The sequence below is a fragment of the Caretta caretta genome, chromosome 7, assembly GCF_965140235.1.
Source record: "Caretta caretta isolate rCarCar2 chromosome 7, rCarCar1.hap1, whole genome shotgun sequence".
NCBI classification, from domain to species: domain Eukaryota; kingdom Metazoa; phylum Chordata; order Testudines; family Cheloniidae; genus Caretta; species Caretta caretta.
Window position 1 is genome coordinate 94,119,175 of NC_134212.1, and position 14,677 is coordinate 94,133,851.

Consider the following 14,677-nt stretch of genomic DNA (forward strand, 5'->3'; position numbering starts at 1 on the left):
TTGCAGCAATATTACTGAGGAAAAAAACAAGATGCTGTCAGTCAAGAACGAGCAAAAGAGAAAAAAAGTATGTGCAAAGAGCCTGAGAATTCTGGGACTACCATGGGAAAGAAGGCAAGATTTTTTTTTTTAAATCTTCTTGAAAGATGATCACTGGTACCTTTGTCACTGGATGTGAAGGAGGATCTCGCATTTAGTTGGTATGCGGCTACCAAATACCCCAGAGCTAAATGAATACTGGTCTCAGTACTCCATGATATGGCCAGGAACCCTAGGGTGGAGCTGAGCAAGAAAAATAATTTGTACAAAGAAAATAATCATTGCTTTGTCCAGGTACACAAGCCAAAAGGAAGGCTCCAGGAAAAAAAAGTATTTTCTCCAAGAGAAAAGTTAGGTGGTATTTAGCCACCAAAACTGAGAGTCCAGCATAATGAGGTGTTTTGGGGAATACTGAAGAGGCAGTGAGCTCTTGGATATGAACAAAAGGATTTTTTTCTAGCAGTTAGAGCAAGGGCCTGGAAGGGAAGGCTCTTGGAGAGCTTTTCAGGGTCTCACTGTTGGTCTCTATGAGTTTTGGCAAGTAATTTAAGCTCCCCTTAATTAAGTGATCAATTTATTGCCCAAGAACATTGTTAATGTAGATTTAAAATTGACCAGCAATGCATAATATACTTCCAAAATATTGACTGCATCTATATGTAAACCTGGAACTAGAGAGTTAAGGTACACCTCAGCCACATGCTCTCCAACTGCCCTTCACTGTGTTAGGAACAGATGTCTTGATTGGTGCAGGGTTTACTTGCAGTAGATTGACACAGATCACGCTGCAATGACAAAGATCATGGACCCTCGTTTCTGCATAGAGTTATATCAGTTGGGCAGGGAGGGGAGCACCATAGTCTATTCTTGCTGTGGGGATCTGTAACTATCTGGTAGCATATATGCACTGCAAGGCAAAGGTAAGTGCGGGTGAGGTTCGGGGGAAATCTTTAAGAGAAGGGTCAAGTTGGTTGACAATCTGGGTTGGTTGTTCAGAGTAGGTGAAGTGGTTGAGTATAGGCCAAATGTAGCTAGCTGTTATTCACTAAGCCTGTCCTAAATAGCATTTTTGTCATAGTGAGGACATGATATGCCAGTTTCTCATACTGTACCCATGTGGTGTGTCCCCACAGTACTCCATAGCCTCTAGACAAATACAGTGCTATGATATCTGTCAAAGGGTTGCTAAAGTTGCAGACTTGGGCTGATGTGCATTGCAACTCTGTATTTCCTTGTTTTTAAGAAGTTTAAATTTGTTTGTCCATAACTTTTGTGACAGAATCAGGCCAGAAGGCTACAGGAGAGTGTTAGAAAGCAGATATATTAGTCCCAGATTAAGCAGGTCCATTTTCCCTGGGTAAGGTAACAGGGGCAGTTCCAGAACAAGAAGGAACTTGCTAGAATCAATTAGGGCAGGCTGGCTAATCAGGGAACCTGAGTTTAAAAGGGACCATACTTCATTTTGTGGCATGCGTGCGAGGAGCTGGGAGCAAGAGACACTAGGAGCTGAGATTGAGAAGGCATACTGCTGGAGGACTAAGGAGTACAAGCATTATCAGACACCAGAAGGAAGATCCTGTGGTGAGGATAAAGAAGGTGTTGGGAGGAGGCCATGGAGAAGTAGCCCAGGGAATTGTAGCTGTTGCACAGCTGTTCCAGGAGGTGCTCTAGACAGCTGTAGTCCACAGGGCCCTGGGCTAGAACCCAGAGTAGAGGGTGGGCCCGGGTTCCCCCCATCCCCCCAACTCCCTATTGGATACAGGAGGAGTTGACGTGGACTGTGGGTCCCACCAGAGGGGAAGGTCTGCCCCCACAGAAACTGCGGGGATTGTTCTCCTTCCTTTTCCCCATGCTGGCCAGTGATGAGGTTAGCTGAGTGAACGGCAGGTTTGAGCCACTAGCAAAATTGGCCAAACTGAAGGCTGCCGTGAATTACTGAGGGAAGCAAATCTGCCAATAAGCGCAGGACCCACCAAGGCAGAGGAGGAACTTTGTCACACTTTGTACTTCCTGGTTTTCAGATGTTTAACTGTGGTTAAAACCAACATTCCGGAAGCATGTGAGGCACGACCAGTCAACCTTAACTTAGTGTGAATGAAGCTTTTGGCCAGAGACTTTCCTTTGTTTTTTGAGGAAGTGGTGATAGTAGTGAGGAGGGCATGGTGGAAGTGCACCTCTGATTGGGGGAGGGGGGCAGAAAGAGGCTTCCTTGGAACACTTCATTGCCACTTAACTACAAGCTCTTCTTTCCTCCTGGCCCCTCTATGCCCAGTACGGTTAAAGGTGCCATAGGAAAGAAGGCAGGTGTGAGAACTCATGGGCTGCGAGGTGCACATCTACCATCTAGAGGCAGCAAGAGGGGAAGGAGGAGCCCCAGACTCAATATTCTACTTCAGGAGCTAGTTTAGGGGAAATGTTCTACATCAAAGGAGGTCAGTCTTCACTGGAGGAAAAAAATGTGTTTTCACATTGCAATAACTAATGCCAGATAGGCTGTATACATCATGATAGCTAACAGACACAAGGCACAGGTAGTTTTCAACCTCTGTGGGTACGTCTACACTGGCAGTACTGGGTTTACAATGGCACCAGTGATGCCATGGTGCCAAGCCCAGGCTCCGAAGGGGTTCCGGCCTGGCGTACTCCACTTTGGCTGCACTCTGAGGCTACGCTAGCTCTTCTCCACCTCCATCCCCTGCCCCCCACCCACCATTTGCTCCTGTTGGCTCGCAGGCTAACTGAGGGCCCGTCTCTGCCCCCTGGATCTCACTGCAAATCCATCTCCTGGCTGTCTCTGCTGCCCACCACTTGTGGGGGGCTCCAGCTGCCTCCGACCCCAGAGCCAAGCCGCCTGGGACCAGTGGGGAAGCTGGGCCAGTCTTGGCTAGTGTGGAGGGCAGTGGCAGCGCTTGGCTGGGCCCCTCCAGGGTGACCATACTTCCTAATGGGACAGGCAGGGGCTCACCTGAGCTGCCCCCACTCCCTGCAGGGCTTGGTAGAGCCACCACCACCTGGGCTGACCACCCCTCCCAGCTTGATGCCCTGTGCTGCCCGCATCTGGGGCTGAGAGCTGGAGCCTCGTGCTGCCTGGCTGGGGGCTCCTGAGCCCCGCCAGCTCCACGCTGCCAGGGCTGGGGACCACCCCCTCCTCCCCCAAGCTCCGTGCACCATGGCCAGGGGTTAGGGCTGTCCCCCCGCCCCCCGACCTTCCCGCACTGCTGACAGGGGCTGGGGCTGACCCCCCAAGCCCCGCTGCCTGGCATCTCACGTCACCATCACCCACCACACACATTCCTTTGCACCCCACTAAGGTGGTGGACCTGACTTTTTTGGTAAACCGGGCATGTGTTCGTTTGCTCTTGCCAACTGATCAGAGCAAACAGGACAAATGCCTGGTTTTGTCAAAAGAAAGTCGGGACAGCTGGGACAGAGCTTAAAAAGGGGACTATCCTGGCTCTGGCCAAAATGGGACATATGGTCACCTTACCTCCAGGCAAGTGAGTCCTGAGAGAGCCTTGCCAGGGCAGGGGCAGACCGTGGCCTGGCTGATCACACCACTCCCGAGAGACCAGAGCAATTCCTCGTTCCGGCACTGGACTGGCCCTGGCCGCACTGCCAGTTCAGCCTGGCAGACATAGTCACCTCCCAGCAGGGCTGGTGAGTGTGGCCAGGGGTCAGGGTGTGGGGGAGTGGGTTTCTGGAAGAGGGGGTCTAAGAGAGGGTGCTGGGCTGTGAGGTTGTGGGGCAGGAGGGGAGGTTTGTGTGTTTTGGCATGCGAGGCAGTAGGAGGGGTCTTTGGGGGGCAGTGGGGGAGGTCTGTGTGAGTTGAGCTGCTGGGCAGTGGTGGGGGGTCTGAGTGAGGTACTGTGTAGTTGTGGAGAAGTGCACTGGACAGTGAGGAGTGGGGGAGATCTGTGTGTATTGGGGTGTTAGGGAGTGGGGGTTCTGTGTGGGCTGCTGGGCAGCTGTGGTGGGCTGTGGGAGAGGGTGCTGGGCCATAGCGGTGGGGTTGTGCAGAGGTGTGTGTGGGAGTTGCTGGGAACTTGTGATAGTGTGCAAGGCGCTGTGCATTTGTGGTGGAGTGGTCTGTGGTGGGGGGCACTGAGCATAGTAGGTCTGGGAGCTGCTGGGCATATGGAGTCGGCAGGGGGGTGGGGGTTTGGGTGCTGTGTGACATGACGTGGGCCCACCCCCAAGGGGAAGGGGCAAGCTGGCAGCACAGGTCAGTGTGCGTCTGGTGACTGCCAGTTTGTATACAGTGCCCTTGCACTGGGCTGGGCGGAGCAGGGCTGCCCCTGCCATGCCATGCCCCATTGCCCCTCGCTCTGGGCGCTGACCTACCCTCACCATGATCCATTGCCCCCAGGGGGACCCACAAATATGTTTGGCGCCGGGCCCATAAAAGGTTAATCTAGCCCCCTACACTGGAATAAAAGACCCGTAGCATGACTGTGTCTCGCCAGGTCACCTAACTGGGGCTCATGGGACTCAAGTTGCAGGACTAAAAATTGTTGTGTAGACATTCAGGCTCTGGCTGGAGCCTGGGCTCTTTAATCTACCCTTCTCACAGCATCCCAGAGCTCAGAATCCAGCCTGAATGTCTGCACAGCAGTTTTACAGCCCTGCAGCCTGAGCCCCATGAGCCCAAGTCAGCAGACCACAGGTGTTTAATTGCTGAGTAGACTTATCCAAAGGAGCTAGCTGAGGTCAACCTAATACCTATGCTATTGCCCACAATCACAATTCAGATGTTATGAACTCCACGTAACTCACCTGGCCATGACAGGAAGTAGGTAACAGAATACCTGGGGACTAGGGTAGAGCACACATTCTCACCTGCAGAAACTACCCAAGCACTTGGGAAAAGGAGGTAGGGTCCAGCTATGTGCTTTTTCCTGGAGAAAGTAAACTCTTCTCTGCCTGGAAATGGTTGAAGCCTTGAGTCAGTAAGGAGTCCACTTCGTTCTTGGTAGAAAATACATGTGGTCCACACGACCTTAGATAGCTTCTGGGCAAGAAGGCCTTTGTTTTATTCCTGAATAAAGGGTCTGATTCTTTCTTACATCTCTTTGTCTGCCAGGGATTTGGCTATGTTTACATGAGAAGCCAATGACTGTTTTATGATCTCATGACAACCAGGAAGAGTTTAATTGAAAAAAGGGATAGCTCAGTTTATTTACTTCTCTAGAGAAAGACTGTTCCCAGAAGGAGGGACCTGTTGGACTGCACAGTGCTTGTTTTGTTGGGCGCACCTGACCCAGCAAAGACCCTTGTTTTGGTTACACCATCTATTGCAGAGCTTGATTGTTTGGGGCTGTGGGAAGTCATCCAGTGCACCTGTATCACAATGGGTAAATAGTACTTATCAACTTAATAGGTGTGCTGTGCTGCTTAATGTTTGCTAAGTTCTCTGAAATCATAAAATTAGGGATGTTGACTCTTCATCATGACAAAAGGCTTCAAGCTCGTTGGTGACTCAACCCTCGTCTCCATAAAAACACTTTTTTTTCTGTGCAACTTTAGGTTTTTTGTTTTTAACATAAATTGTCTTGTGTCCCCACACAAATGATATTTTTTTCCTTTTTATCCTTCATCTTATTCTGCAATAAGTTATATGCTTTGGCAGTGACATAACTATTTTGGAAGGAGTAAGGTTGCTGCTGTAAGGAGTAAGTAACAGCTGTAAGGTTTGTTTGGATGCAGTTCCATTTTGAATTAACTATACTGCTTTAGGTAGTCCTCCACTGCTGTCCCACAGTGCATTGCTTCACATCTGGATTGGGTTGTCTGGGTTTTGGATTGGGCTGTCTGGTGATACCCTCCATTACTCTGGGATTACCGTGACCAGATGTCCCCCCCCACCCCGTTTAAATGCTGGCACACAGCCAAGCACATCTCCAGCATATAGTAAGTTCACAGACACCAAGTCCATTAGCATTAGTATGGTCCATGCTTCTATGTGATTATGTCAGGAGATCTTGGATGTTCTTGCACTCTGGGGAGAAGAGCAGGTTCATGTTTATCTTTCTAATAGTCACTGGAATGCCAAGCTCGATCAGTGGTTAGAGGAGCAAATGTAGAAGAAGGCATACTCCTGGGACACATGCCAGTGCCAGGGCAAAGCCAAGTAGCTGCAGGCAGCAGAATTACAAAGCTGTCCAAGACCTCTGGCAAAGCTCCCAGTACGTGTGCTTACTATGAGGAACTGGAATGGATTTTTGCCTGAGAGGCCATCACAGAACCCTGGTTCATGTTGGATAGTTTGGTCATGGCTCATGATGAGACAGATATGCCTTCAGAAACCACAAAGGCAGCAACAGTCTCTGACCAGGAGGAAATTCACTTAGACAGCCAAGATGTATTTGGCATCTTCCAGATGGTGATTCCACAGAGGGCCTCTCAATTGGTGCTCTGGTACTGCAGCTCTGTGCCAGGAAAATGGCCTTCTTCTTCCTGAAGTACTGAAGCCACTGCAAGTGACACCAGGTCTGCAACACTACCCTGTCCCACCAATCAGTCCTGGCTGACTCGGCCCAGAAGTGATGTTCCCCTGAGTGAAAGTGGTCCAGGAAAATGTCAGGCAGCCATAACCACTGGGATTCATCATTCTGCTCCTCTAGCAATGTTTATGCAGTGTCATGGTGGTGATCTTCCATCTCCTCCAAAGCTACTCCAAAGCCATTGCCGATGCATCTGGAGCACCCTGTTTGAATTCATGATGGTTAGGATGGCAGGGTTCAGCACGGATCCCAATCTGCTGTCTGACGTCAGTCTAATAATTTATTTGAAACTGAAACAGTTTGAAAATTGTGCTGGCTTGTGAAAACCAGACTAATTATGGGATCCAGTGGCAGGACTCATGGAAGTTTGATACCCTCCCCCAGCCCAAGTCCTAGACATCCACTAGGTAGCCCACAATAAACAACCATACTGCACTGAATCTAGAGGCTGATGAATGCTGTGCATTTATTTAAAAAAAGTGCAGTGCTGTGCATTTTCTATGATTTGTAAGGGAAGTAGCTTAAGCGTCTTGAGACAAAGCAGTGTGGATATTTTTTTCAGTTGAGTTATACCTCTATACTTATAGCAGGAAAAAATTATGTACCAGGAAAAGACCCACCTTTCCTGTAGGTAAGGCCTCAGACAGCAATGGAGGCTCACAATTTGCTCCCAGTAATTCATTGGTATTGCAGGTGTAAACATTTCCTTTATATAAACTTCTTTTTCTTAGCCTTTATTGTTGGTCAGCCTTGCCTCATCCTCTGCTCGCTTGTATAACACCCAGCCAATTTAGATTGCAAACTATTCAGCACAAGGACGTAACTAAATCATATATTCTATAAAGTTCGGTGCACATATGATGTTCTAAAACTAATAGTAATTAAATATTTATCACCAGCTGGATTTCCTGTCTAGCTAACAGAGCTAAATTTATGTATGTTTAAAGTACTTTGGCTGGAGGTTGTTAGCATTATTGTGCCTCAGTGACTTTACCAGTGACATAGAAAACACTTTAAAGAATAATGAAATTTTAGTATAGAGTGATGGAAGTGGCTCCATAGCTAAAACTGAAGCTACTGTTGTATTATCAATCTGATTTTTTCAGGCTCTCCCAACTCTAAAATCTCCCAAAAAAACCTGATCTCACATAGAGCATGATATGTCAGCACAGATCATTACTCGGAAGCTGAGTGAAAAAAAAACAAAAAAGAAGTTTAAAGTAATAGGTCTCAATCCTGCAACATGGGGGTCAAAGAACAGGAGACATCTGAGGTGAGAACAAGGGTTGGATGTGCAGGTGATAAGTAGAGGTTTAACAGTGTGCATGCTCACACACTCTCTATTGCACACACTAGCCTAATGGATCAACTTATGATCTAGGACAGAGGCTCTCAACCTTTCCAGACTACTGTACCCTTGAAGAGTTTGATTTGTCTTGTGTACCTCCAAATTTCATTTCACTTAAAACTTACAAAATCAGACATAAAAATACAAAAGTGTCACAGCACTCTATTACTGAAAAATGGATTACTTTCTCATATTTACCATATCATTATAAATCAATTGGAATATAAATCTTGTACTTACATTTCAGTGTATAGTATACAAAGCAGTATAAACAAATCATTGTCTAGGAAATTTTAGTTTGTACTGACTTCGCTTGTGCTTTTTATGTAGCCTGTTGTAAAACTAGGCAAATATCTAGATGAGTTCATGTACCCCCAGGGGTACATGTACCCCTGGTTGAGAACCACTGATCGAGGATACAGCTGCTGTGATTATGAATGGACCAAAAAAAGGACAGTTTTGCTGCTGGTGTGGTGCATGCTGGCACAGCTGCTTCTTTGCACAGGACTCCATGAGGCAACCCACTGGCCCTGCTCCCTGCCTAAAGCCCCAGCTCCTGGAGTCATGAGAGTACATCAGATTCTAAGCTTTTAGTCCTGATTGTTTATTGGGTCTAGAAGAGCCCCTAGCTCCTGGGAATATGGATTTATGTGCCCTGGAGAGTTACCATTCAGTTCAGCTGTGTGTACCTGTGCCATTTACTCCATTTTCAAGCACAGCTAAGCTACACTAGTGGAAATTACTGCTCAAAGTGACTTTGCCTGTCCAGACTAGGAGTTTGGCATCAGGGTAGCTATGTGAGTTCAGGTCATCACTGGCTGACATCAGCCAGTTTGCAGCTGTAGAGCAAGACAAAATAAACTGCTGTACTGCCTCCAGGTGCCATCACTGCTAATTTTGCATATGGTGAAATGATCACATTTATATATGATTCAAAATAGCCAGGAGGGATGGGATAAATAGTGTAGAATGATGGTTTTGTTACCTATGGCTAACCCGGTGTTGGTAATATTATTTTAGTGAAATATATATGCTGTGTACAGTACACATTTTATATACATATTATTACTCCTGAGGGCATTCTGTGCCAAAAAATGAAAAATTCTGCACACAATATTTTAAAATTCTGCAAATTTTGTCAAATAAATGTGGAGGCTCCAGCACGGCACTGGGGAGCACAGGCCTCTGGCTGCACAGAGGTGGGCGATCACTGTCCAGCTCCTCCTCCCCCGGGACACGGATTCAGCAGTGAGGCTAAACCCAACCCTGACACCGCGTAAGGACCGGGCCTGCCCTAGAAACACCCCTGAGCCCTGCCCTTCCGTGCCAGGTGCACTAGGTGTGGGCAAGCAGGCTCAGCAAGGCAGGATTCAAGTGTGGAGGGGCTTAGCATGGGGGGAATCCAGGTGGGGGTTGAGAGGTGTGGGGCAATCTGGGTGCAGGCGAGCAGTGGGGGATCTGGGTGTGGCAGGGATCTGGATGCACGGGGCATGTTGGGAGTTTCTGGGTGCAACAATAATGGGATTCTGCAGGGGGATCCAGGTGAATATGGTTAGGGCTCAGCAGTGGGGGTCTGAGTGGGGCAGGAACAGAGCTCAGCCGGGGGAGTCTGGGTGTGGGGGGGCCCAGTGGAGGTGTCCAGATGCTGGAGGACTGGGGCTCAGTGGGGTTGGGATCCAGGTGCAACTGGTTGGGGCTGGGTAGGGTGGGGATCTGGGTGCGGGTGGCTCATCGGGGTGGTCCAGGTGCACAGGCAATGGAGTTCGTTGGGGGAGGAGATGTTCTGGGTGCAGGGGATGGGTGAGGCTTGTTGGGAGGGTCTGGACAGATGGGGGAGCAGCTCCCTGTATAGTGATCCCTCCCCCTGCAGCTGAGGAGCAATGGGTGCAGGAAGCGCAGGGGGAGAGGGGTTTGCAAAGCTGGGGGAGAAATCTGGGGGTGGGTCTGACCCAGCCCTGGATGCCATGCAGGGGAAGAGGAATGCCATCCTACCCAGCCCAGCCAGGACTAGCAGCTGAGCCTGGCGCAGGGTAGGAGCCACCAGCCATGTCTTCCCCTGTCCTGCCCCCACCCCACAGTGATTTTCCTCTCTGCGAGCTGCCCTGGGTACCCAAAACATACTGCTGGGGAGGGTCGCATGACCGCTTTTGTGGCTTCCCTGTGCTTCCACGTCAAAGTCATTTTTCTGCAGGGAAACAAAGAAATCTGTGGGGTACATTAGCCTCATTAAAAACTGAGGCAAAGTGTTTGTTTAGGTGAATTTTTGAATTCCCTATGAATTTTTTCCCCGTGCTTGGGATACAAGCTTCAGATAATTTCTGTATCTCTGACAAAGTAACTCTAAGCCTCCTCCACATTCAGATCCTTGAATTCTTCAGTCCAATCCACTTTCCTAACTAATTCCCTTAATTATTTAAAGTTAGCCCTTTTGAAATCAAGGACTCTAGTTAGTGGGTGTGGAACCATAACTCTGAATAAGGTAAAAATCTCAAGTGTAAGAATGTGATCACATAGGAGCTTGTTACCACAGTCTTTAATTTTGTTCAATCCAAACTGGCTGCATAGATTTGAAAGCTCTTTGAGTTGTATCAAAACAGGAGGTGACAGTGCAAGCCTGTTTACAGCATGTGACAGGTCAATATTTAAATGCTTTTTACATCAGCTCTGTTGGCATATTTTCATGGTGTAAGCCTCTGTCCCTTCTCTGCTACACTTTAGAGGGAGAATCTGTTCTCCATAGATTCCTTGAAGACATTGTGTTCTTTGTTTCCATGATTCTTTTCAGGTGAACGGTGATGCATGAGCAACTCTAAATGTGTGTGTGCTTCAACTTGATAGTCTTCCTCACATGTATAGTTAAACAATGTGCCTTCTTACTGGATTTTAACTGAATAGTTGTGAACAGATTGTCTATTGCATTCCTAGCATGAAGACATTTATAAAAGTCTTATTTGCACATGGTAAATAAAACAGCTAGGCAATACACTAAGGGAGGTTTTAGCAAAGAAACAGATAAGAACACGGAATTCAAAGATGGACTTGCACGAGCAAACAGATGGTTATGAGTTGAAATGGTGGTTTTTATAGGATGATGATCTTGGTATTTGAAAATAGCTGCAACTGAAGGGTTGCGGTGCAACTATTTCATTAAAGAAAAAATATCTGTTCTCACCCATTCTGAATGACCGTGTAGTGGCTGGGACAGGGAACAAGCGCGAGAGTGACCCTATAGCCTGGTAGGTGCACCACTTACCCAGGATATAACAGACCAAGTTCAAGTTCCGGCTCCAATGACTGATCAGTTATAAAAAGCGGAGAGAGAGGCAAACCCCGTGCCAGAATGTCCCGCAGGCCCTCTCCTGCAGTGGGGGAGACAGTCCCAAACGCACATTTCCGATACATGGTAGGGAGGGGGAAATGACCAGGATCTTCCACATCCCAGGTAAGTGCTCTAACCATTAGGTTAAAGCTTATAAAGGAAGCACTACCTTCCTCCCCACACCTTCATTTTGTGAATCATGTTTCCTTTGTTTTTGTGAAAATTCAAAACAAAACGTTTCGTTTCAACACTGCTGAAACAGCTGGATTAGTTTTCACTCAAATTCTGAGCTGATTCACTGAAAAATGTCATTTTCAGTTTGACCCAAAACACTTTTTTTTTTTTTTTAATTTTTCAAAATAGCCAGTGAATTGAACACCCCATTATTCACCTACCTCTGCTTCAGAGGGACTTAACCAAAGTAGGTGAATGGGCAGCATGATGACCGATGAAGCTCAATATTTATAGATGAAGTATTGACAGAATTGGGGGTGGAGGGAGATATGAACTGCTCATATGCTTACAGGTTTCTAAATGAACTATCCATTCAGGAAAGGTACCTGGGCCTCAGAACAACTTGATGAAGACTTCTGCTCAGTGATCAGCTATAGTCAAAAAAGCAAGCTGGATGTTAGGATGCATAAGGAATGGAGTGGAGAATAATATGGAAAATACTATTTATGCTATTATATAAATTGATTGTAAGCACTCACCTGGAATACTGAGTGCAGTTCTGGTCACCCCATTTCAAAAAGGATATTGCAGAAATAAAAGGGGTTCAGAGAAGGGCAATCATTCAATTAGGGGCATGGAAAAACTCATGAAGGAGACTGATTGGGATTGTTTGCCTTAGAAAGGAGACAAGATACAAGTATGTAAAATAACAAATGATGGAGAAGGGAGACTGGGAGCTTCTGTTCTCCCCGTCTCATCACACAAACAAGGTAACAATTCAGAGACATTGAAAGTTAACAAATTCAGTACCGATGAGAAAATACTTTTTCACTCAATGTGTAAATTGGACTGTAGAACTAAGCCACAGAACATCAAAAAGATCAAGAACTTGGTAAGATTCAAAGGAATGGATAGAGGTATCATCCATCATTATAACAGTAAATGCAAACCAAGTTTTGGAAAGAACAAAACCCGTGAATCGTCAAGATTTAAGACATATCTCTAACCATTAGGATGAGACCATCATTGGGGTAGATTATCCCACATCTTTCTACTATGGGATTCTTGTCAGAGACAGGCTATTGGACAAGATGGATCATGGCATTTCCTATGTTCCTAGGCATTCATACGTACGTGGTAAGAAGTTAACCTTTTTATAAAAAAACCCCCCACTGTTCAAGATAAAACCAATTCTAAGAAAGTTCAAGATGAATCTAATATTTAAGCACTGTTAGACATTTCTAATTGCATATCTAGAAGAATCCATCGCAGGTTCAAATAGAGCAAAACTCTAAAATAGAGACAGTTTGGCAAAGGACAAAATTTGCCACGGTATTGCCTTACCAGCATGCAAGCCTTTATTAGTTCCCCTTATTATTTAAAAAAAAAAAAAATAAAGTACAGTGACTTCAGAATGAGAAACCCAACTGCATTTTATTAATATTCCACTTGCAAAATAGGGACTCTTAAAACCCCCCATGGAAGTAAAACAGGTTTCCACGGAAGTCACATTTCCCAGCTTTAAGCGGTAGGGTATAGCAGTGCAAACAGGAGTGTGCTTCATCATCATAAACTGACATTTCAGCTTCTAAAAAGGTGCCTGGTTGCTCTCTGAAACTGGGGCTTCCTATTTTTCAGTAGACTAATAGTTGCTGGGAAGAAATTTGTTTTCCACATTTAAGATTGGTTTGAGTAGAGTTTGCTCACTGACCACCATTTCCATAACAGCCCTAGCTCAAGCCAGATTGTTTGATACAATGCTGAGTAAGATGCACGTTGAAAACACCACCCACCAGTAGGAAAAAACATCTTAACGCCTCTTGTAAAACAATTTACAGTATCAAGATGTTGAACCTATTCTTTAGTGGAATGCAATTATTGTATTAGGGCCAAAACCAAATTTATATAGCCAGTCTCAATTATGGTGGTTCTAGCTATGAGGCCCTAGAAGCATGGCACTCTTCATTTTGAGACCTGTTTATTTGGAACAAGGTAGTTGCGTATGGGAAAACGGAGGAAGACAGTTTATGGGAGTTCGCTGTTATTTCTACTGGCCCCAATACATAGCTTTAATAGTGCAAAAACAAAGTCAGTAGTTTACAATTTTAAAATATTCCTATTTCTGATAAATTCTCGTTCACTGAACTTGTGGTTCCAGATAACTCTTCATAAAAATGCTGAGTGAAATATTTATACAAAGCCAGATAAATTACAATAATTTTCCATTCTTGTTAAATTGGAATATAAAACTGACTTGCTAGTCTTTTATACAACCTTAAAAAAAGGAAAAGGAGTTAAAAAGCCATTATTCCCTTTTGTAGGATAGAATCCTGGCTGCATTTAAAATGCAGTTTACATATGGCAATTCCATTTGGAGCTTAATCTGCACAGAAATCAATATGAGCTAGTAACTCTCTATGCTGGCTTGTTGGATACTGTACTTTACATTTGGGACACTCAAGGAAGCTTTCATCAAGTAGATTTGAACGTTTCAGTGAGGGATTTTTGTCTTTTATTGTCAACATATCTTCGAATGCTGCTTGCAAACCATTTGATGGTTCTGTATGTTCAAATTCTTGGAGTTTCTGAAAAAAAAGTTTTCAATTGAAGCCATTATTGTCACATAAAATTGGCAGCCTAAATTGTACTATACAGGATGCATTTGACAGCACAGTTGTATCCAATAGGTGAAGTCCTGCACACTCACAGCATTTGGGGAGAGAACATTTAAAAATAGCAATGCAATTAGCTGTACAACCACAAATATTGCTGATGGGCTCTCGGTGCAGTCCTAACATTTATTTTAACTCTTTTTCAACCTGACTAGGTTTAAAGGTTGTCCCTTTAAATTATTGTGTATATCAATTTTGAAGGGAAACAAGAAAAGTTGAGCACAATCCAAGAGTATACACCAAAGATGGCTGAACTATTAGTAACTTGTTCTGAAGAGCTTCCAGCACATGAATAGCCGCTGGCTTTCAAACTACATTTACATTGAAGTACAAGGCTGCAGAAATATGGCAGCCCAATATTCTGTAATGAGCAAGTTTCAGGCTGGCTAGTAGTCTGCTGCCCTGCATCTAGCAGTTCTACTGCTCTAGGTACACAGAACACTAGCTTCCCTGGCAGCAATTCCATTCCCCACAATGTGTATCAGAAGTGACCACTGCTCCCGTTAAAGCTGAGGGGCACAGGGGTACCAAAGACATGAATAGTGCTTCCCCACCCACCAACCAGTATACAGCTAACTGCTGTTCTTAGGGCACGGCCTACTGCTTTAACTGAGACAACAAGAGG

General features: G+C 45.7%; 1 protein-coding gene across 2 annotated transcripts in view; it reads right to left on the reverse strand.

Annotated features, from left to right (window-relative positions):
• Positions 1 to 12,795: 12,795 nt before the first annotated feature.
• CEP55 (centrosomal protein 55) overlaps positions 12,796 to 14,677 on the reverse strand; it is a 35,240-nt gene continuing 33,358 nt past the window's right edge. For both annotated transcript variants that reach the window (XM_048858903.2, XM_048858902.2), the window contains one exon: positions 12,796 to 13,965. In XM_048858903.2, coding sequence (XP_048714860.1) covers positions 13,759 to 13,965 — 207 coding nt within the window. In that variant the 3' untranslated portion in view covers positions 12,796 to 13,758. The remainder of the gene's footprint in view (positions 13,966 to 14,677) is intronic.